Raw genomic sequence first — 23,667 nt, 5'->3', positions numbered from 1 at the left:
TTATAGTTCAATGTTCCACTTTCATGTTCAATTTTCAATGGCAATGTAACGTTCAAGTATTTAAATTTTAGAAAATTAGTATTTTTTAGTTTTACATCTTTATGTCTTATAGTGTTATTTATCTTTTCATAACTAGCATTTTAAGTACCACATGTATAATATAACTATATTAGTATATAGTATATAGTATATACACCCCCCCTGCCCCTGTCCCCAGCCATTGTCCTCAAATTGAGGCTATATGAGATGCTAAACACGTCATATTGCACAATGAAAACAACTATATATATATATAAACATAGATATGCTGGAGAAACCAATCTTCTAGAATCTACAAGCTGTTATAAAACATTCACAATAGGGAGAAAAGTATTTCACTAGACATAGATGATTGTATTGAGATATAAATATTGTATAGAGCCTCACTCATAAAAGCAAGGAGGTAGAGTCAATGGATAGCCAACACTACCAAAAAACTAATAATGATAATACTACCAAAAAATAATAAAGATGCCTAAGTAAACTTAAGTGTAGAGTAAATATTAGTTTACTCCAACTCACTTAGGGGGAAGGTTGTTATGCAAAATGAGCAAGATGGGTCCCAACTAAAAAATTGTTTATAGGTACCGATGCACAATGCAAATGCAAATAGAAATCTCTCACAAAGTGAAAGAAAAGGAGAAACCACATGGGAAGAAACTCCTCTCCAAAAGAGAAACAAACAAGATGTATGGATTGAGGACTCAATTCCTGTATGTATATATAATTCAGAATAAAGAATACATTCAAAAATAACAGAATTATATTTTTCCAGTGTAACCTGGAGACTCGGACCTGCCCCAAAACCTCAAAGTACCCGTCTTGAGACATTCTTGCACCGGGTGCTTGGAGTACCCAAGTACCCCCACCTCCGCCATTCCACAACCATGCCGCCACCAGCAAGGATACTTGAATTTCTATTTGAATTTTGATTTTTGAATGTTACTATTGGATATGTGCTATTTACCATGTTAAGTGTTCATAGTTCTGATTTATGTTGCAATTTGGCTATGTTCAAGTATTTCAATTTGGTATGTTATATTGAAACATCATTTCCTATCTAGTATTTCAAGTTTTGTATGTATAATATATAGCATCCCACTGCCGTCCCCCTGCCATCCCCTCGCTGTCCCAAAATCGAGGCCCTTTGTCCCCCCCTTCCCGGAAATTCGTCCTTGCGTCTTGACGTACCCCAGTGCTGGTGTTACACTGTACTTTTACAATATTAGATTTATGAGTTACCCATAATCAGAAGTATGAATTACCAATAATAAAAAATCATTTTTACCAATTCCCTTAGCATAGATTCCCCCTGTTAACCGTGGGGATCACAATATGAGAAGACACTAAATTCTCCAATAGACAATTTCTCCTCAGCTGCAATTGATACAAAAAGTGGAAGCACCAACTTTAAACTCACAGATCAAAACCATTATACTTCAACAATGGATTTATTCAAAACCCTTATAAGAGCCAATAAAAGAAATAGACAACTGAATGCCTATTCCACACAACTGGAGTCATATTTATATTGCAATTATGTAACTTGGTTTCCCCTTCACACTTCTCACTTAAGAAGCTTCAATATCACAACACCAAATTATAACATGAAATAACATAAAGTGCTCTTATAATAATGAAGTCTCATTAATAACTTAATAAATATGAACTGCATCAATAATAAACTCAATCATATGCAGATGACAAGCAACTTCCAATGCCACTACTGCATGCCAAATATAGTAATTACCCATAATAGACTTACTATACATAGCAATTCCGCCTTAGAGACCCTCAAAACTTACTGTCAGCTTATGAGGGTTGCCATGATTGACTGTCCTAAACAACTGCAGGAACCTGCTGAAAATGGTGACATTACAATCTAGGACCTCACACATTTAGGATACAACATATTAGACTAATCTTACTCTATCCAACTTTGGCACATTTGCATGAGCAGATAGATATACCTGTCTTCATAGAAAACTGTCTAATTGTTTTAACTGCTATGTTGAATATTGATAGTCACACAACCATCTCATGACCATACCATTAAATCAACATGATGTACATTGCATGTAACGTGATCCCTTCATATGAATGACCATTACTTATTGTGAATTGTTGCCACTTGTCAGTGGTCAAAGGTTGTTGACCTACATCTCTTGAAGTGTCTACATGTTTTCATGGACTACAATCAAATAACATTGCTTGTAGCAAAGATACACGATTGATACTAACAGCTTGCAGTACTTCTGCACATCTCCTAGAACATCACCATGCATCTAGGTATCATCATATGCACTCCAACAATGTCACAGATGCTCCTACATTGTCATACACTTTGTCGGTGACATATCTACAATTATATGGTTGTGAGTTCTCCAAATGGCTTGTAGTCAGAAACATAATATCTTGGGCATGCGGATGGTTTGTATGGTATTAAGACTCTTTGTCTTGGCGTGGAGCTGTCTTCTTGGCATGCACTTTCCTTTTCCAAGCATGAGACTGAGGAGGCTCCTGGGATCTGTCTTGGCTACAATATCCTGGTAATTGATTTTAATGGTGTGATTTTATTTACTGGTGATTGAGTCTTCTTGAACTAATCTTGGCTGGGTGTGAGAAATTTACTTTCTTGTACTAATCCTTTGGACCTGGTTTGGATACTCTTTGGTGTTAAAAGAGATCATATAATATTGGCATAAGGCTTAGATTGTTGCATCATTTAACGGAGTTGATTTCAACAAAAAAACATCTCTCTTGACTGATTGTGATATTTATTGCATGCTGAGTGCTGAGCACAAATGATATTTTACTGGCAGACTTTTCGGTCTTTGTATTCCAGTTTCCTTTAGAAATGTAACAGCGAGAGAAGGATTGAAATCTTATTCACTGTATTTATATGAAGTGGGTCTGAGATTTTAGAGTGTTCTTACTTCAAGACAACTCATCAAACAAGGAAATCATGGGAGTTCATGCTTGCTTGGTGTGAGTTTCAGACTGACTTGTAAGAACTCTACTCCTAGTTTGGCGTGGCACTTGTTCAGTTGTTGATAAACCTGAAGGTTGCTGGCTGCTGGAGTTGACCTTAGAACCTGGGCGATTAGTTCTATATCAACAACAGACATAGTGTTGCGACAAAGAGGGTTGGAGCCCAATAGAGGTGCACCTAATCTGTTTTCTGTAGGGAAATTCTGTTCCAGTATTGTTAATATGATACCCTCAGCATCATTTAATGTCTGAAAGAGCTTCCCGCAAAATTAGAATGTCTTGAACTTTCTGTTCTTGTTATCTCTTGTATTATTCATTATTCTGCTCCAAGCATTAATTAATATTTGAGCAACAATTGAACATATTTTTCTGTGCAAATTGTTCGTCAATGTCTGAAAACTAAGACATCAAAAAGTATAAGGGAGAGAAAAAAAATAGTGGCCAACAGGGGTGGCCTACTTTGGTGGTATCAAAGGTTGTGAACCTGCCAGCCCGTATGTTGTGTTCAGTTTTGGTGATGACAAACATGGGAGAGAGTCCTTTAACAAAACAATTTTAAAAGTCATTCAGAATTATTAAGTTAAAGCCTCCACTTGAAGTCATTGAAGTGCTATATGCTTTGGCAAAACAACCTGAGTTCTGACATCAATCCTAGCATGTTCTCCTTTGCAAGTTGGGGCAGTGGGCTAATCAGATTTTTTAGGGGTTGAAATGTGCAATGGAGGTGCCTTTGGTTGCATTAGTCCAGTCCAGATGATGAGCATTTAGATGAAGATGTGAAACTTGTTGTCAGCACGTCTCAATGACATTATGAGGATCTCAGCTCCTGAAGTACCTTACAAAGATGACATAAAGAGGGAGATTCTGTAGCTGATCATTGACAGTTTTCACACGTTAGGTAATACCAGGAGCACTTCATACAGTAAGAGGGTGAAGATTCTAGAATTGATGGCTAGGGTCAAAACATGCGTTCTCATGGTTGATTTGGATTGTGATGATCACATTCTTCAAATGTTTCAAAATTTCATAGCCATAATCGTTAAGGATCATGAAGAAACTATATCTTCTTCTATGCAAACCATTATGTTTTTTCAGGATGAGATTGTTAGGATTACAAGACAAATATCTAACAGTTAAATGCAGATTTAACTAATAAAATAGAGGAGTAAAAACACACAGAGATGGAACAAGAAGACACAAAAATTTAACGTGGTTCACTCAATCTCGGGCTACAGTCCAATATTATTATCCAGTAAAAGAAAACTGATTACAATCCACAATCCCCTTGCAACTCAATACTACTGCAAAAATGCTATCAAATTCTCATATGAAAACCCTAATCCTAACCCATGTTATCAATACTAGGATATATTTTTCTCTTTCAAGGTAGTTCAGGTTATGTTTCCTCATAGATTGTGACACGCAACTCTAAGCTTGTTAGATCATTATTCTCTACTTGATTTTATTGTGTTGCTTAGTTGTCATTAGCACCTTAAGCACAAATTTTGATGATATCTTAGAGAATTTTGAAAAGTAGTCTGTTGATTTGTCTAATAATATCTAAATAGTTTAGCTTTTGTGTATTGTGTGCCCGACATTCAAATATATGTTTTTTAATGATTTCACTTTCATCTTTGCTGATTTTTCTTCAACCATGCAGGTTGTTGCTGCTTCACAGGCTGGAAAGCATAATGATAAAAGGGAAAGCTATGGTGATGCCATGATTATTGATCCATGGGGAAGTGTTGTTGCCCGTTGCCAAGGTATGCTTTTATGAGTTCGCAAGTTGAGGAATGGAAACTCAAAGCTTACAAAGTATTCCTCTCCCTTAATTGTTGATGAAATCAATGAATATTGGATTAATTCAGCTAAATATCCAGGCTAGGAAATCTAATTCAAAATATTTTTGTTTCTTGTATATTTCAAATTTTGTATTCATTCTCCAATTAAAACCTTGATTCTTCATTCATAGTTTAGAAGAGATAAACAATGTAGAAAATTTGTCCTTTTTTCTTTTATCAATTCAAAGTTAGTTGATGTTGTTGAACAGAGGTTTAATTTTTTTACCATTTTATGGATGCATATAAGTGCACGCAAGCGTACATGAATATGACATTCTTCTGCAAATTGGAAAATTTCATTATCATTGCATTTGTCTAGATTTTATTGAAGATTATTAGTTATTGAGACAATGAAATATTTATTTAGCAAGAGTTACATTCTTTGAAGCCATTATGGGGGCTATATTGTTTGTTAGTATTTTAAATAGCCTTTTATAAGACAACTCAGAGCAGAATAGTACGTGAGGTAAACTTGGCCTCAAATTGCAAGAGGAAACTCCTTAGAAACAACCCTAGATGATAAGCTATAAAAAATATTTACACTTACCAGTTATTTCTCTCTGGGGTTTTGCAATGGTGAAACAAATAAAATAACTTCTGCACCATCTTTGCTTTGGGTATGAGCACATGAACTGAATCTGTTCCTTGTCAAAAACGAGGTTTTATGGATTCAAGTTTTAAACCAAAGCAATTAAATCTAACACCACAACATCTTCTACTAGCTAAAGCTTGGAATGAAGAAGCTGGTGCACACACGATTTTGAAGGAGTCATTGTTTTAACAAAACAATGACACACAAATCCAAGAATTCAACATTGTTGATAGTCGATAGATTAAAATATCAATACAAATCTTGATTTTAATCAGATGTATTAAATGAAATTGTTAGAAACACACATAGAAGACATCACTTGAATGATATCTCAGCAGCATGAGTGCAGCATTTGCTATCATTGAGTGCTCAAAACTGTTATTTATAAGGTTACAGAACTTAATTTAGGGATTTAAGATAGTAATTGGAGTTTGAGGCATGAAGATGTGGTTATGAGTGTTGGGGATGCATCTCTGTGGAATAAGATCTAGCTGGCCTGATCTTTATCTAACAACATTCTTGTACTCAGGATATTGTCAACCTTGTAGTTGCATTATCCCATTTCGTTCATGTCCAACAATCATTTCAGTCCTTGAAACCACATTATACTTGGATAATTTGGCCAACAATTCATGTATCTTATTTATGCTATCTCATTTGTCAAACATATCTATCATGGCCTGCCGATTGCATTTACTTTAGTTCTGACTTGTGCATATCCCAAATTCAGAGCTGGATTTGGATCGTAATGAGTGATTGCAGTCAAAGGCTATCAAGATTCACACCTGCCAATTGTGTTTAATCTATATATTTCTTCCGACCAACCCATTATTACATATTCAACAATCATTCAGTTTATCCGATTCCTAAAGTTTCAAATTCTTTCTGAGATTAGTTTGGACAAAAGTGACAAGCTAGTGAGAGCTATAAAGCAGTGATTCTAGAGCTATAAACGATACATTATACGAGTATTTGCATATATATGTCTATATATAAGTACGCGTTTTTTGTAATGTCCCCATTTCAAAGGCTTAATTGAAGAAGCAATATTAAACAATAATAAATAAATAATTATTATAATTATTATTAAAAATAGTATTTTAATAAGATATAGTGGCAATATAAAAATGATATAATTACATAATCTATAATATAATTATAATACATAATTATATTATAATATCATCTACATTAAATAACTAAATATATTTATCAAATCTTAAAAATGAAAGTTTACCAATGATTATAATCTAAATGTAATAGAAAATATTCATAAAGTAATAACGTCATCAAATAAATGATAATATTAAAATAGAAGATTAATAAAATAATAAATATAAGATATTAGTCCCATTAATCTATATAAATTCAAAATATGATAATCATAATAACAAATATTAATATCATTACTAGACAACAATTATCATTATCCATGATAATAGATCAACTTCAAAGGTGCGTCTCTTCAACATTCAAGATTTGTAAGATATATTATGGGGTTTAGACTCTTGGGAGGAATCCTCAAGGGATATATTTTATATTACTATCTTATCATTGTAAATTGTTGGGAGGGGAGTGAATTTGACAAGGAATCATCGATTAGAGCACATCTGGACAAATTGATAGCATCAAAGAATATGAATAAATAAGGTATATGAGACACATAGATACCACATGCAAGGAAGTAACAGTAGAGCACCATCGAATCACAAGAACAAAGAAGTTGTAGGCCGAGTGATCAAATTCCACTACCGTTGACAGGAATCTCGTCCAGGTAGAGGCGAGCAAGAGAGGGAAGATTGAGTCAGATAGACACCAAGGATAACGTGGCAGATAGAAACCAATCCACCTGACAAAGCATCTACTCAACAGATCAACATCTGTAACTTCCATCTTAATCGATCTTCTCCAGTGACAAAGATAGCCAGACAGATTTTATAAGCACGAGGATCATCATCATTCATTGGAAGTTCCAAATGTCTGGTAAAGGAAGCATACAATTCGACATAATAGAAGTTTCGTGCCACCATAGCAATATTATCTAGATAGGAAGCAACCATGCCTGACAGAGATAAACAAGTCTAGACAAGGTAAATTTATCAGTTTTGACTCAACATTCCATTACGCAAACTCAGTACCAGAACTTAGTGTATACCAATCACTTCATTCTAGATAACAAGGATAGATATACATCAATTTACCAACAGACACACAATCATCAGAAGAGGAGAAAGATAAGAGATAGTAGACCCACTCAATAAAAAGAAGAATAGTCATCGCATATCATTATTAGAGTAGTGAACGGTGGCTCATTAGTGAATAAGAGGACTCAAAAATGGTAAAAGGAGTAGGAGCAAGGTTGCATGGGTACGTGGGTACGGGAACGGGAACGGGTACGGGAGCGGGTACGGGTACGCATATTTTTCAAAATAGGGGACGGGGGTACGTGTGTAAGCCTAATTTTTTCTATATAATTAATATTTTATAGAAAATATAAAAATCAAAATATCTGTCATGAGTCATGACATTGAGCATTCAAAACAAGAAATTTGAAAATATAAGCCATAAGTCAAATATATATATATATATATATATATATATATATATATGCTATTGCTGAATGTTTAAAGTATTTTTCATAATTGGGGACGGAGGTACTTGGGTATGTCAAACTTACTTAAAAATTACACTTTTATATTTATAAAAAATCTGATTTTATGAGTCATGACAATGGTTTTTCAAAACAAGAACAGTGATAAAGTTTGCAAATGTAATGTACTGTTTTCAGTTTCAGATTTGCTATATGTTTGAAATAATAATACATGATAAATGCTTAGATGCATAACAAAGAAGGCAGACTTTAAACATGAACAAGAAGATCCTAAACCATATGACAATGACATATTGCAAATGATAAACTTTTAACTTGAACAGTGATAAAGTTTATTGTTAATGAGTATCAAAGTTTCAAACTGATTTGGTATTGAATTAAGTTTGATAAACAACAAGCTAATACAAAAACCAAAAACCAAAAAAAAAAAATCAGAATCTTAATCAAGGTCCTTAGCTATGATGCTCTCCACCAAGTACCCGGTACGTGGGATACGTGTACCCGGTACTTGGGTATGTGGGTACGAGTACCAGGGGTGTGGGTACGAGTACCCATGCAACCTTGAGTAGGAGAAATATAATAAGACTGATCGAGAAATCTTCCTTAGGATTATGAAGGCCCAGCCAATAGTATTACTAAGATAATAAGATATTGCGCACATATCCAAAGTACACAACCAGGATCAGCAAATGGAATACAATTGCTCCATTATCGTCCATCAATTTCCTTGCAGCAAAATAATCATACATGACATATGGAACCATTAGAGATCACTAAGGGAATACACAGAATATGCCAGAGGCTCAAATAATATATGGAAAAAGGATAGAGATCGAGAAGTAATATCTTAAATAGGCGACTGAAGCAATAGAGAATATATGATGGAAAGAAAGCATCGAGGTTCAAGCATTCAGATGGAAAAGGAGGAACACATATGGCTTAGAAAATCTGACTTAGCATTGTGATATTCCACTTGTACAACAATAATATCTTACTTGACATTCATTATTGGAGCATTTCTTGGAAATATGGAGTTTGTCATTCAAAGGAAAAATTAAAGTAGATACACCTAGGGACATTACATTTTTACTTTTATAAATACATATATATGCATAGCCACACACATCTCTCTCTCTCTCTCTCTATATATATATATATATACACATACATACATATATACACAGTGGTCCAATATGTATATACACAATGGTACACTTATACTGTCCAGTGTCCACAGTATTAGAATATTAGAATGTTTCTTTAATGGTCATCTTAGTCTTTAGTTTATTAAGTAATTTCTATTTTCGGCTTCAGTTCACGATGTTTCTTTAAGAAATATCGTCTTTGTAAATCTATATAAGGAGCTTTTATCTTTTTTGTTTAATACAACTACAACAACATCGATTTACCAGAACATGGTATTAGAACGGGTTGATGGGATTTCATAAAATTTGGCTAATCTTTTAAGAAAAAAATGTTTTTCGAAGATTTTTGCTGAAAATCATAAGCCTGGTCAAGGGTGTTGATTGTGCGAGCTCTTGGTTTGGGTAAAAGTCTTCGATTTTCGAAGATTACATGTATTTGCATGTGAATTGCATGTTCTTGCTTGCACTTGCATGTTGCTGCATTTGATGGTTTATCATGCCAAGTCTCGTGTTTTGCCGCATGAAGATTTCTCTAATGGGTTTTCATAATTTTTTCCCTTCAAAAATTTCTGATTTTGTAATTCTCAAAGTTGTGTGGAATTCCTTTATTGGGTTTATAATTTTCTCCTCAAAACTTATCTGGGAGGTTTATAAAATTTTCCTCAAATTATCTGTTGGTTTTACTGTTCTTCCTCAAAAATAAAGTTCTATATTCTATAATTCATGTCTCGGGATTTGTTTGGTTTTGATCAAACCTAAAAAATTGTGTTAGGTTTTTGTCGATTTTTCTCCTAAAATATCATGACTTTTTGCAATTTGTTTTGGGGCATCATGGTCACTTGTAAAGTTTGGAGGGTTTACCGATTTTTCCTCAAGATCGTTCTCGTTCTCAGTGTTTGTCTCTGTCTCCAAGGAAGAACAACTTGGTTATCCAACATCATGTTGGATGTTTTGCGATCATTTTTGGTCAAATTTTTTGCTGATTCTAGGAGGGTTAGTGGCAGACTCATCTTAGTGGCAGAGTTAGTGGTAGGCTCTTGTCTCTTGTTGCAAAACATTTTGAAGAAGAGAACACCATTCTTTGTTCTTTTTTGGACAGATTTTGGTTTTGGTTAATAACATCTTGCAGATCAAAGGAGGGTCTCAACAAAAAAATGTTTTGAAGAATTTGTGATCCAAAGACAACAGTTAGACAATGACCATTGAGGAAGGATATTAGAATATTTTAAAATGGTCATCTTAGTTAGTCTTTAGTTTATTAAGTAGTTTCTATTTTTGGCTTTAGTTCATGATGGTTTCTTTTAGAGACCTCATCTCTTTAAATTTTTGTAAGGAGCTTTCATCTCCTTTATTTAATACAACTGCAACAACATTGAATTAATAGAACACACAAAACATGTTGGAGAAAAGAGAACTGAAGTGCAGGATACTATTAGTGGATATTTTATTATTTTTCCTCCTATATACAAATGCTGAATGGTGATACACTTATTTCTTTATTTTGTAATAAGTGCAAATTATAATTTTCAGCTTGAATACTAATTTTTTTCTTAAGTTTAATTTTTTTTCCAGTTGTCACTAGATCACATATTAATCTTTTATTCTTGAAACATTGATGTAGGAGCATCCTGGGTGTAAGGGAAAATCTTGCATCACCAAAAACATTTCTGATTTGTCTTTAAATAAGGGCTATCTCTGTGCGGAGTTACTATTTTTGGAAGCTTACTATTATTAGTAAGTCGGTTGTTTGAGCTCATAATGTCTTGATTTCTTCCCTGCCAGTAAAGTTTCATTGCAATATCAAGTCAATTTGTGAAGTTATTGAAAATTTTCGGTATTGATAGCATGGTACAAAAACTTTGAACTTAGTTTTGAAGGCTTTAGAGCCTTCAAAAAGGGGTAAAACCTTTATTGATTAGAATTTATGTAGAGGCACTGTAGAGAAGTTCAAGAAATTTCCGAAATGGGATTATAATAGTCGATCGGAGCAATTGGTGACAAGTTATGATCTTTTGAGGTTGCACCACCTGAAATGGGAAAAAATGAAATTCCTTCAAAATTTCTTTTGAGTTTTGTAAGTTTTTGGGGCCTACTCTATTGTAATAAAATATGAATAATAATAATATTTTAAGATCAGTTGGCCTTAGGGTCTAGGGTTAAATTTCTAGGACCTTCTTGGGCTGTGAAAAATTGCCTATATAAAGAAGGCCTGTAGGGTTGTTTGGGGCAATTCTGGGATGTTGGTGGTGGCTATGGCTTACAAAATATTGTAAGGAAAATGCCCATGTGGCTTTCCATGTTTTATTTTTGAAATTTGTAGTTCCATACTTTTGGGGATGATAAGAAGCAAACTTTTGTTCTTGCAACTTGCTCTTGTTTCTCTATTTCTCTTATGTGTTTGTGTTATTAAGGGGAGTACCCTTCATCGAGTGGTATAAGAGTAGGAGTTCCCGAGTGTTTATACATATCACCGATTGTGAGCTAGTTTGCACTAGAATCGAGGTTGTGGGTTTGAGCGATAATTGTGAAAATGACTCTACAAAGGAATTGTGAAGGAAGAGCTAGAGGTGTGACAAAAGAGGGTTTTAGAACCCTCTAGAGACAAGTGCAAGCATTGCAAGAGGAGATTCATAGCTAAGATAAGATAAGATAAGATAAATTTATTAATGTCCAACAAAATACCAACAAATGGGTCTAGGGACTAGAAAAATACAAATAGGAAAAACAACCCTAGCAGGAGACCCAAATGGTGTCTGAGAAAGAGCAAGAATGAAAGCAATAAACAAAAACAAAGAGAAGAGACCAGGAAAAGACTAAAGATCTTCCTTAGCGAAAAGAAATCCAACACCGAAGGATAGGGTCTAGGCTAACTAAGAGTCCCGAACCATCTTTGGGAATCGCAAGTGGTGGCATGCTGCTGTCTTGTGAGCCCAAGACAGGGTATCACAAATCTGGTGTGCCCAGAAGGAGGAATGAGTATTATGATAAGAGATGAAAGTAAAGATGAATTTTGAAGGATAAGCTGAGCATGAAGGAGCAAAAGTGGCTAGGGATCCTGAGGAGGATAGGTTTGTCAGAGCCACTTCCAGAATTTGAAAAAGATCCAAGATTGAAGTCCCCATGTTTTTGGGAAATGTTGACCCAGAGGAGTTGATCGACTGGATCAATTATCTAGAAGAATATTTCGAGTATGAAGAAATCGAAGATCCTAAGAGAGTCAAATTTGTGAAAGCCAAGTTGAAAGGTCATACCAAAGTTTGGTAGTAGGAATTTAGTTGGAATAAAATAGAAGATGAAATGAGAAGATCACAAGATGGGATCGAATGGTGGAGAAATTGAAGAGACAATTCATTCTTGTCGATTATGAGCTTGATTTGCTGAAGAAAATGCAAGGTTTGAAGCAAGCAAGAAGATTTGATCAAGAGTATAAAAAAATTCTCTCGAGTCCTCATCAGAACAAGCGATGCAAAAGTTGACAAGGAGAAAGTTGCCCGTCACCTTAATGGGTCTTGGCCAAGTATTCAGGAGGAGTTGAGTTTAGTTAGAATGACTAGAATTGAAGAGGTGTATGAGTTTTCCTTAAGGGTGGAAGAAAAATTGAACAAGAAGTTTGAAAACAAGCAAGGTGGAAGAGGTCGTGGTGGAAGATCGAACAAACGACCTTTTATGGAGGCCGAAATGAAGATCATAAAAAGAGTGACGAGGCCTCTAGTAATCATAATCAAAGGGAAAATAATCTCAACTATTTCTGTGATAAAAATAATAGGGATCAGAGAGGAAGAGAAATAGGTCAACGGCCAGTAAGAGGAGTTTTTCGTGGGACATGTTTCCATTGTGGAGGACATAGATCTTATGGGTGTCCTCAACATCAAGGGAAAACCAACAAAAGACCTGAAGCCAATGCATGAGTTGCACATGTAGATGAAGTTGCCAAATCATCGCATTTTAAAGATGTTGAAAGAGAAGTCCTGGTTGTCAGAAAAGCCTTACTGAGTAATGAGAATGAACTTGAAGAAAGGAAAAATTGGTTTCGCACTAGGAGAAAATGTAATGGTAAGGTATGTAATGTCATTATTGATGGTGGTAGCACAAATAATCTTGATTTTGAGGAAATGGTTGATAAGTTGAAGTTAGAAAAAGGAAGAAGCACCCGAAGCCTTACATGATTGCTTGATTATAGAAGGGTCATCTAGTGAACAATAGTACAATTCAAGATTGGGAACTACCATGATGAGGTGTTGTGTGATATTATGCCTATAGATGTTTGTCATTTGTTATTAGGGAGAACCTGATAGTATGATTGTCGTGCAGTACATGATGGGTTTGTGAATACCTATTCTTTGACAAAGGATGGAGTTTGACACAAGTTGAAACCATTGAGGGAAATCGAGGAGAAGGTATGTAGCAATTCCAGAATATGCTTAGTTGATGCAAACGAGCTTCTAGAATGTATGAGGCATGAACACGTGTTTTTCTTTAATTCCAAAAGTTGTTAAAGAGAAAGTAGAAGATGTACCGACAAAAGTTGTAGATATGTTGAATGAGATCAGAATATTGTATCTAGTAATGTGCCTAATGGATTGCCAACGGTGAGAAAGATAATTTATTAGATGGATCTGATTCCAAGAGATAGTTTGCCAAATAAAGTAGCTCATAGAATGACTCCAGCAAAAAGTGAAGAATTGAGTAGTTAAGTATATGAATTATTGCAAAAGGGGTTGATTCATGAGAGTTTAGTCCATGTGTTGTACTAGTAGTATTAACACCAAAGAAAAATAGAGAATGATGTGTACCCATTCTCGAGCCATCAACAAGATTCACTATGAAGTACAAATTTACCTTGCCAAGGATGGATGATATTATGGATTGTTTGAGTAGATCTATGTATTTCACAAAGATAAATTTGAAGAATGGATATCACCAAATTCGGATTAGAGAAGGAGATGAATAGAAGACAACCTTCAAGACAAATGAGGGATTGTACGAGTGGTTAGTCACGCCTTTTGGGATAACCAATGCACTAAGCACATTCATGCGGCTCATTAACAAGGTACTCAAAGAATTTCTAGGTACATTTTCCATTGTTTATTTGGTTGATATTTTGGTATTCAGTAAGACATTGGAGGAGCATATAATGCATATTTGTAGGGCATTTGAGAGGCTAAGGGAAGAGAAATTGTTGATTAATTTGAACAAGTGCAACTTTGTGAAGGAGTTAGTGTAGTTTGGATTTGTAGTTTCAACATGTCTAAAAATGGACCCAGAAAAGATGAAGGCTATCCTCGAATGGCCTACTGTAAGATCTTTTCATAGTTTGGCTAGCTTTTATAGAAAGTTTATCAGGAGTTTTAGTAGTGTTTGTGGAACCTTATCTGAAACAATGAGAGGGGATAGGAAGGAGTTTAAGTGGACTAGAGGAGTAGACAAGAGTTTTGAATTGTTGAAACATAAAGTTACAAAACAACCTATTTTAGCACTTTTAACTTTTAATAAGGTGTTTTAAGTAGACTATGATGCTAGTGGTAATTAAATTGGAGTTGTTTTGAGCCAAGAAGGTAGACCTATTGGTTGCTTTAGTGAGAAGCTAAATGATTCCAAAAGAAAATATTTTGTTTATGATCAATAGTTTTATGCTATAGTTCAAGCATTGAAGAAGTGGAGACATTATCTTCTTGCCAAGGAGTTTTTTTATATACTGATCATCAAGCTTTGCAATATTTGATCAGTCAAAGAAAGTTGAATCACAGGGATTTGAAGTTAGTTGAGTTTTTGCAAAGTTATACCTTTGTTTTCAAACACATGAGTGAGAAGTCTAACAAGGTTGTAGTTGGAGACACATTCGGCTAATAGAGATGCAGGTTGAGGTTGTTGGGTTCAAGGAACTCAAGAGTTTGTATCTAGAGGATCCTGATTGTGGTGAAGCTTGTACAAAATATGTTACTCTAGATAGGACCAAGTGGTTGTATTTCATCATCCAGGATGGTATGTTATTCAGAGGAAGTCAATTGTGCATTTCAAGGAGTTCTATGAGGGAGAATCTAATAGGATTAGAGAGACAAAAATAACAATTACATGAAAATATAAGCAATATTAGAAAATGAATAAAGCACACATAATAGAGCAGAAGACACAAAGATGTAACATGGCTAACCCAATCCCTAGGCTACATCCTCCAAACAGGAAGTCCAATATTATTATCCAGTGATTCAATCTTATTACAATCTGCAATCCCTTGCAACTCAATATTTCTGCAAGAAGCTACTATTCATCATTCGATTATAAAATCCTTAACGTTAGGCCATTTTATACAAGACTTATGCCACTTACAAAATTAGGGCTAGAATATGTCATCCAATAAGAAAAAAGTAACTCCCCACACTTTTTACAATAGTAGATTTATTTTTGGCTTTGGGGGCACTACCCCTTGACTTTGCCTTGTGTCATCAGGAAATAATGTATCGGGAGGTACCCATTAGGGTATTGAGAGGTACCCGTCAGTGTATCGAGATGTATGCCGTAAGGCTGACATGTATCGGGAAGGTTCTATTATTGTAGCCAACATGTTGTATGTGGCCAACAGATACCTTCCGGATAGTATTTATATCCCCCTTCGGGATCATTGTAATCATCTTATCATCAGCTGGCCGAAAAGATACCACGATGTCATACCCCAGATACGGAATTGAGCATTTCTGAGAATGCCTGTCATAAGCCTCAATCATCGGCTGCAAGACGCCCTCAAAATCTTGGATACAGAAAAGTGGCATCTAGATAGCCCACTCCACATGCACCTTCCTGATGCTTGCCTTAACCAGGTGAGCATTCAGATGTTAATCCCACCATTTCCGACAGTCCCAACCATTCAATCCTTCAAAGACTACCGTCCGTGGCATTGTCTGCACATCCGGCTGATTCTGCACTTTTGCCCTGTGCTTGCCTTTGTCCTTTCCTCATGGTTGTGCTTGAGAGGGTCCTGCCTGCATATCTTGATTCATAGCCGAATCTTGCTCGAGGTGCTTCCTCCAAACTCTCTTATCGGCTGATTGGATACTATGCCTTTTGCTGAAAAGAAAGTCGTTAAGCTAGTTACTGGTCCGTATGGCTTGCAAAAATTCCCTTCTTAACTGTACGAACGTTGGCCCTTTCACTCCTGTATGCTGTATGGCCGTACAACTGCTCCTGCAGAAGGAAGAGACTCTGAAATGTCTAACTCCTCCCATGTTAGTACTTTCACACTGCTAATTTTGCACAATAGTTCACCTGCACAGTCACAACACTTTTTGAATTGCCGTATGATGACTGGAGAGGGCACAGATCCCCTTTCTTCCTTAATGGTTGTAGTCTCCAAAAGAAAGGCCGTACGGGTTTCTCAACTTGCCATAGCAAATGTTTATGAAAATGCCTGAGAACTAACACAATACCCAAACATAAGAACAGTTCGCATTGGGCTGAATTTGGCCACCGATAGGGAGGGAGCTGCTTTCACGATGATAATACGGATGTAAGAAAAAAATCAGCCTCCTACACTCACACTGCTCCTCTTGCATGCATTTTTCACAGCAACGACAAGCTAAATCCAGGCTTTGAAAGAAAATTTGTGTAGAATTAGACCGCCTGCTACCACGAAAAAATTTGTGCAAAGACACCATCAATTTCACCCTACGAACGCTGTAACTCTTGCCGCATTTGTTCAGCACAATTTGTGGCACCGTTGGAGGGTTTTGTTCCCTCGTTATGGAAATCGGCAAAGGCTTTAGCTTTTATAAGCCTGCGAGCACTTGGGTAAAAACAATCCTTTTCTCAGTTTCTAATGTGCACCGACGATTTGAATCAGCCCAAATAGAATAGAAGAGTTGGCATTCGAGGCAACGAACGTGGAATACTGCAGCTTAGAGTAGCGAGCATAGTTTCGGCCCTTCATACATCCTTACACCTTTCTATAACATATGAATTCTCTTTAATTGTTCAAGCTTTGTATCAGAGGAAAAGCTTTGTTCTAAATTTCAAAGAAAGAAAAAGAGTGGCGATCCCAATTCATACCGCGATCGCAAGAGTGCAAAAAAAGTACTTCTGACAACAACAAAACCTAGCAATATGGGGGGCTGTATAGCATATACAAACAATCATCATATTTGAAAACTTCACAAAACTCTCGTACGGTGATGATTGCTTCCAACTTGCCTTTATGTTCTCATTCCAAGCCGAATGGTGATGTAATATGATACCGTACGGTGATGTGGATATCAATCATGGGAAGTCTGTCCAGTTGATTAGACTTGATGCTGCAGGCATGGAGTGTTTGTGTACCAGTGGTGGAGAGAACAACAGAGCAAGTCCATGGCAGAGTTGGTGCTTATAGAGAGAAGACAGGCAGAGGCTGGGCAGGAAGCTTGGGAGACGATGGAGAAGGCTCGGGAGGAGATGGCCGACTGACTTACCACCTAGCAGATTGCATGGGAAGCAGAGTAGACAGCCATGTTAGCACAACTCGAGGAGAGTGCACGAGGGAAGCATCAGGCAGAACAACAGTTAGCCACGATGGAGCAGTAGCCTAGCAGCGGTGAGAACTCTCAGATTAGAGCTGATTTGCAGGTTTGGACAGATCAGGTGTATCAGCTTCGACGCAGCCAGTCTTCACAGTCGGAGACACAACCTTCGGGTTCATGATGTATAAGTCCATGTTCTTTTTGCTTTATGAATAATGTAGTTAGTTGTTGTCTAGTCATCGGGAGATGAATTTTCTTTTTGGGGGGGATGATGTCGTTAGGAAATAATGTATTGGGAGGTACCCGTCGGGGTATCGGGAGGTACCCGTCAGGGTATTGGGAGGTACTCGTCAGTGTATCGGGATGTATGCCGTAAGGCCGACATGTATCGGGAAGGTTCTATTATTGTAGCCGACATGTTGTATGTGGCTGATGGATACCTTCCGGATAGTATTTATATCCCCCTTTGGGATCATTGTAATCATCTTATCATCAGCATTGAGCATAATGTAATATCTTGGCATATGTGAATATAATCGAAGGAGTTCTGCTATTCTATCTGCTATTCTGTTCTATTATCTGTATGCATTGTTTTCTTTGCCTAGTACGGTAAATACCTTGGGCGCTGCCCCTGGACCCCACAAAGGCATTTTCCCTTTGACCCCCCTTAGCATGGCGGTGTTGCCTGCAAACGTAAATTAGGCTGTCTTCACTGATAGCTAAGCATTCTATATCAGTTGTGTCTATATAGGTCTAAAATATCAGGTTATCATTGCTTGTAATCGGTCCTTGTAAATTTGGTATCAGAGCTTGGTTGAATAAAAGTTAAGCACATGGACTAGCCATTCAAAGGCTGTAGCATTGGTTGCAGTGTGATAAAGATATATCCTAATCTCATCATTAGCAGGTTGGCAAAGCTCCTTTTGAATTACTGAATCTCTGCCCCGATGGCTGCTGGAGCTACTGCTTTTGACGTAATTCCTAATTTTGTTGTAAGCCTTCTTGATGATCATTTGGATAACGTCTTGATGTTCAAATTTGGTACTCAGTATTTAGATATGAAGCCTTGATCATGTTAGAATTTAAGTGGGCAGTAAGGCGAGATTCAAGCGTCTGAAGTTGAGCGAGGACAACACGAAAATTGGAGTTCATACTAGCTTTAGCTTTTTGACAAGCTAGTTCAGCTTGCAAGAATATACGATGCATATCTTGTTGGACTAGCAAGGCCTTACGTATACACAGATTAGCATAATTCAACATCTTGGTTTGGGTAGTGGCATCAGGTTGACCCGAAGCAACAACATGATGAGGCCAAAATGGAATGCCAAATTTATCACCAGGAGACTATAAAATGAAATCATGAAAAGGTGGAATTGTAGACTCAACAAAACGATCTTTAGAGAAAGAAGTTTGTTGACCAGACAAAATCATGCAGACACAGAAAACAGGTTGGACAAAAGGGCAGTGATTGCATTGTAAGCTACCATCATCGAGTTTAGTGAACTGAGGATGTGGGCAACTTGGAACCTGTTGAGTTAAAGGATTGGAAACAAATTTCTTTTCTTCAAACGACTGTTGGCAAACAGTACAAAACAAACAACCAGTGGGACTTGGAATTGCATCATTGTGGGAACAAACTGGCATAGTTTTCCGACTCAAAATGGATTCGGATTGAGGGAGCTGGGATTCAGGACAACTGACTACTAGAAGTTGAGGAACTGGAAGGTCGGTTTTCATCAAAGGAGATGCGGGCTTCACTTGCAGTCTCATGATACTTGCAATTGTGGTAAGATTATGGGGTGCATCTAATTGCTTCAAAGCGCGGACATCAATGATCCATTCCTTGGGTACCTTGATATCTATGAGATTTATCATACGAGGCACAGTTAACTGAGAACCTTTAGATTCGGTTTGCTAGAGTAAAGAGTATCGGGCCTTGGACGTATCAGACCTGGGATCTTTGACAATAGGTACAGTAGTATTGAACAATCGACCATATAATGCAAAGAACAGAGCATGTGTTCTAGATCCAGGCTTCATATCTAAATACTGAGTACCAAATTGAAACATCAAGACCTTATCCAAATGATCATCAAGAAGGCTTACAGCAAAAATAGGAATTACATCAAAAGCAGTAGCTCTAGTAGCCACCGGGGCAGAAATTCCTCCCATAAGCATATCAGCATAGCGATTGTGTCTTACATTAAGAAGAGTCATAAACATAGTAGTAGGAATACCTTTGCGATAAAGGGGCTCAACACCAACAACAATACTTCCTATATGCAAATACTTAAAACCATTTTTTTGTTTGGCCTGTTTGATGAGACCTTGAATTTCCTTATTAGAAAGAAGATTTATAAAGCTATGCGGCTGATCATTCTTGACTATTACTTGCATTTCAATAAGCTTACAAACAGACTTTGACTTATAAGACAGAAATCCTAGATCGCCATAGATTTCATTCCATTTCTTGGATGGTAACTTGAAACGTTCAGATGGAAGATCTAATTTACTTTGACCAGACAGAAAATCATCTTCATCTATATTGACATCATTTACTGTATCAAAAACAAAGCTTAAACTTACAAGTTGATCTTTTGAATTATTACTATCGTTCACAGTATTCTGGAATTTCGCCATCCTATTTTGTTCTGCAAAACAGTATGAATGTGCTACCTTCCCTGCTTCAAATGCGTTACACACGGCTGAATTATGAGGACTTCAAACAAAACCAAACAGAACAACAAAGATACAGAATTGAACCCAGATAAGGAACTCAATAATTATAAAAGACAACTTTTATTCAACCAGGCTCTGATACCAAATATACAAGGACTGATTGCAACCCGATTACAAGCAATTTTAACTTGATATATAGACACGACTGATACAGAACGCTTAGCTATCAGTGAAGACAGTCTAATTTCTGATCTTCCGGAAAGGAAGAGAGCATACTCTCTATGTCTTTCTGATATTGCAAAACACGACTTTAAGACTTATAGAGCTTCTTTGGAGATGGACTGATTATGCTTAGACCCAACTTGTCTTGAGCATGGAGAGCGAAACCCTTTTATAGGAGAGGCGTCATCCTGGGCAACTCAAGCAAGTTTACAAATATTTGAAATCTGTCCATAGAAGGTGGACGCGTGTCCAAACTTTTAGAAGCCTTATCACCAAAGAATCTCGCACAGTAACTCCACTAACTGGAAAGGGAGTGTGAACAGTAATGCGAGACGACAGGACAATTAATACAAACATCTTTTTGACATGAGAAGGTTAACTCGTGGTTACGTTGTCGGTGTAACTTGACCTCCTTTATACCATGCTTAGGTCCATGCTTAATTTTTATTCATTGAGTATTAAGTAACTCAGATAAGTGACAACCCCACTTATTAGGTTAATAACCTCGACTCTTTGGAGATTCAGCTTCAGAATCATATCCCTCATCTGAACTGGAAGTGGACATCCGATTTTCATGCAATATCCTTTCCAATCTGTCTTCAATAGATTCATCTTTCCACAAAATACTTCGATCTAGCCTGACAAATGCTATGGGTTGACTGGTTCCTGCACCGGCTATCTGTGGCAATGTTCTGTATCGAGTGAATATCCAGATAGTTTTTTGTTGAGTGACAAAATAATGTAGATTGCAGAGCTCTATGGTGTCATGTTGCGTAGGAATTGGGCCATAATTGTCAAAAATAAACTGATTAATGGGATTAGAAACGTAAGAGTGGAAAATCAACTTATGCAAATAGCCAAAGTTTACTTCTGCTAGCATGAGAGCATGAGAGTGGGGATACAAACCACGAAAGTAATGCTCAATTGGATTGTCAATCATCAACCATCGTCGTTGATGTGGGATATGGGTGTTGCTAAGAACAAGGACTGGCCATTCAAAGGCTATAGCACTGGTTGCAGTGGGATGAAGATATATCCTAATCTCATCATCAACAGGTTGGCAAGGCTTCTTTTGAATTACTGAATCTGTTAACAGTTTTCGGGATGCTGCAAAATCCCGATCTCACTGTTCTTGATAGATCTTTTGTGTCATTGAAAATCGGTTAACTTCCCATGGAACATGACTAATGAAAGTATAAACCTCTTTTCTTTCTTGTATCATCCTAACATGATATTCTGGGGCTGGTACATGATTAAATTCATGAAGGAGAACATGATACCTCTCATTATGCAGATGTTCATCTTCTTCTGTGGTTTCTGCAAGTTGCTGGAATACTTGATGCAAATGGTCAAGTATTTGTGTCTGATCACGTTCGACTTCAGTAACCAAATTTGGTTGTTGGACTTCGGTTTGCTCGGGATTTGATTTCCTAACACCTTGAGGATGATGCAACATTTGTTGTCTATGTTCTTCTGCCCTTCTACCCCTAGCATTTTCTTCAAGACTGATTTGACGCCTTCGTGCTTAGTCTTCCCATGCTCCTGGTTCAGCATAAACCCGATAATGAAGATTCTGTAGGATATCTTGTTGACTATCTCCAATAGTGTCATTAAGATTGGGTTGCAAAACCCTGGAACCGTCAATTGTGACTACAGTTTGATTTAAAGTATTAACATGATTAATACTTTTTGGACATCCTTCTCTACTGAGAAAATCAGCTAAAACATTCTTTGTACCTTCAATATGTTCTGTCTCAAAATCAAAAATGTCAAGAAACTGAGCCCATCTAAGCAATCGGGCTCCAACAACCTTATTTTTTGATTCTTTCTTAAAGAATCCAGCGAAATCTTGTAGATCACTTCTAAGTACAAATTTTTGATTACCAATGAACAACTGAAATTTTTTAAAAGCATTGACAACAGCCAAAAGTTATTTGTGCGTGGAATGATAATTTAATTCAGAACCCTTAAAGGCTCCGAATTCAAACTTGATATTTTTTCTCTTGATTTTCCATTAACTGTGACGACTTCCAACAGAACAGCTCCCCAGGCTTCATTGCTTGCATCTTTTTGAACAATTTTCTTTCCTTTTCCTGGAATACGAAGAGGTAGCAAGCGTTGGCATTGCTGTTTGATTTTATCAATAGCTTCATTGTGCTGAGCAGTCCATGGAGGTGCATTTTTATGAAGGAGCTTGTTCAATTCTCTCCTTGCTGTTGCAACGTTCTGGAAATATCCTGCAATATAGTTTACCATACCCAAAAATCTTTGCAGACTCTTTTTATCTTTTACTTCAACCTTTTGAATAACTTTTAACAAGTGATCTTGAGGTAACAACTTACCATTGGGTTCTATCCTTGTGCCAATAAAAATTAGACTTTCAGTGCACCGACTTAATTTAGTAGGATTCAAACAAAGACTATAAGTTTGGCATATAGAAAGAAACTTTTTCAGATGCTCCATATGTGATTTGTGGTCTTGACTGAATATGAGAATATCATCTACATATGGCTGTATGAATTTTGCATAGGGCGCAAAAATTCGATCCATGAATCCTTGAAAGATAGATGGTGCTGTCTTAATTCCAAAGGGAAGAACATTCCATTCAAACAGTCCTTGTGGCACAGAGAATGCAGATTTATATCTATCTTCTTCTTCTAATGTAATCTGCCAAAAACCCTTCGTAAGATCAAATTTGCTAAAGACATTACATCCTTGAATTCTTTGCCATATATAATCTTTATTGGGGATAGGATGTTGGTTGCTTTCAAGGCAAGCATTGAGTGGTCGGGAATGACTACAAGGTGTTTTTCAGCTATCTCATTCCTATGTTCATCCTTTTTAGGAATGTACATAGCATGGCAAGAAAAGGGACTTGAACTGGGTCTTATGATGCCTTCTTTAATAACTCAACAATTTCTTTTTCACGCATTTCCTGTTCGGTTCTGGAAAGTACAGTATAATTGGCTCTACTTTTGGGTAGAATTTCCTTTTCATGCTCATCCCTTTTAAGAGGTAAAGAGCATTCAAATTCTTTGTGATATTTCTACAAATCCTTGGT

General features: G+C 36.6%; 1 protein-coding gene across 2 annotated transcripts in view; it reads left to right on the top strand.

Moving 5' to 3' along the window:
• LOC149555287 (Nitrilase/cyanide hydratase and apolipoprotein N-acyltransferase family protein) overlaps nt 1-23,667 on the top strand; it is a 159,994-nt gene that overhangs the window by 91,114 nt on the left and 45,213 nt on the right. For both annotated transcript variants that reach the window (XM_089829411.1, XM_089829412.1), the window contains exon 7: nt 4,691-4,793. In XM_089829411.1, coding sequence (XP_089685537.1) covers nt 4,691-4,793 — 103 coding nt within the window. The remainder of the gene's footprint in view (nt 1-4,690; nt 4,794-23,667) is intronic.

This window comes from Cupressus sempervirens, chromosome 5 (assembly GCF_028749045.1).
Source record: "Cupressus sempervirens isolate cs-2001-9-10 chromosome 5, ASM2874904v1, whole genome shotgun sequence".
Classification (NCBI taxonomy): Eukaryota; Viridiplantae; Streptophyta; class Pinopsida; order Cupressales; family Cupressaceae; genus Cupressus; species Cupressus sempervirens.
The sequence above is the reverse complement of the archived record's forward strand: the minus strand, read 5'-3'. Positions and strand labels throughout refer to the sequence as shown.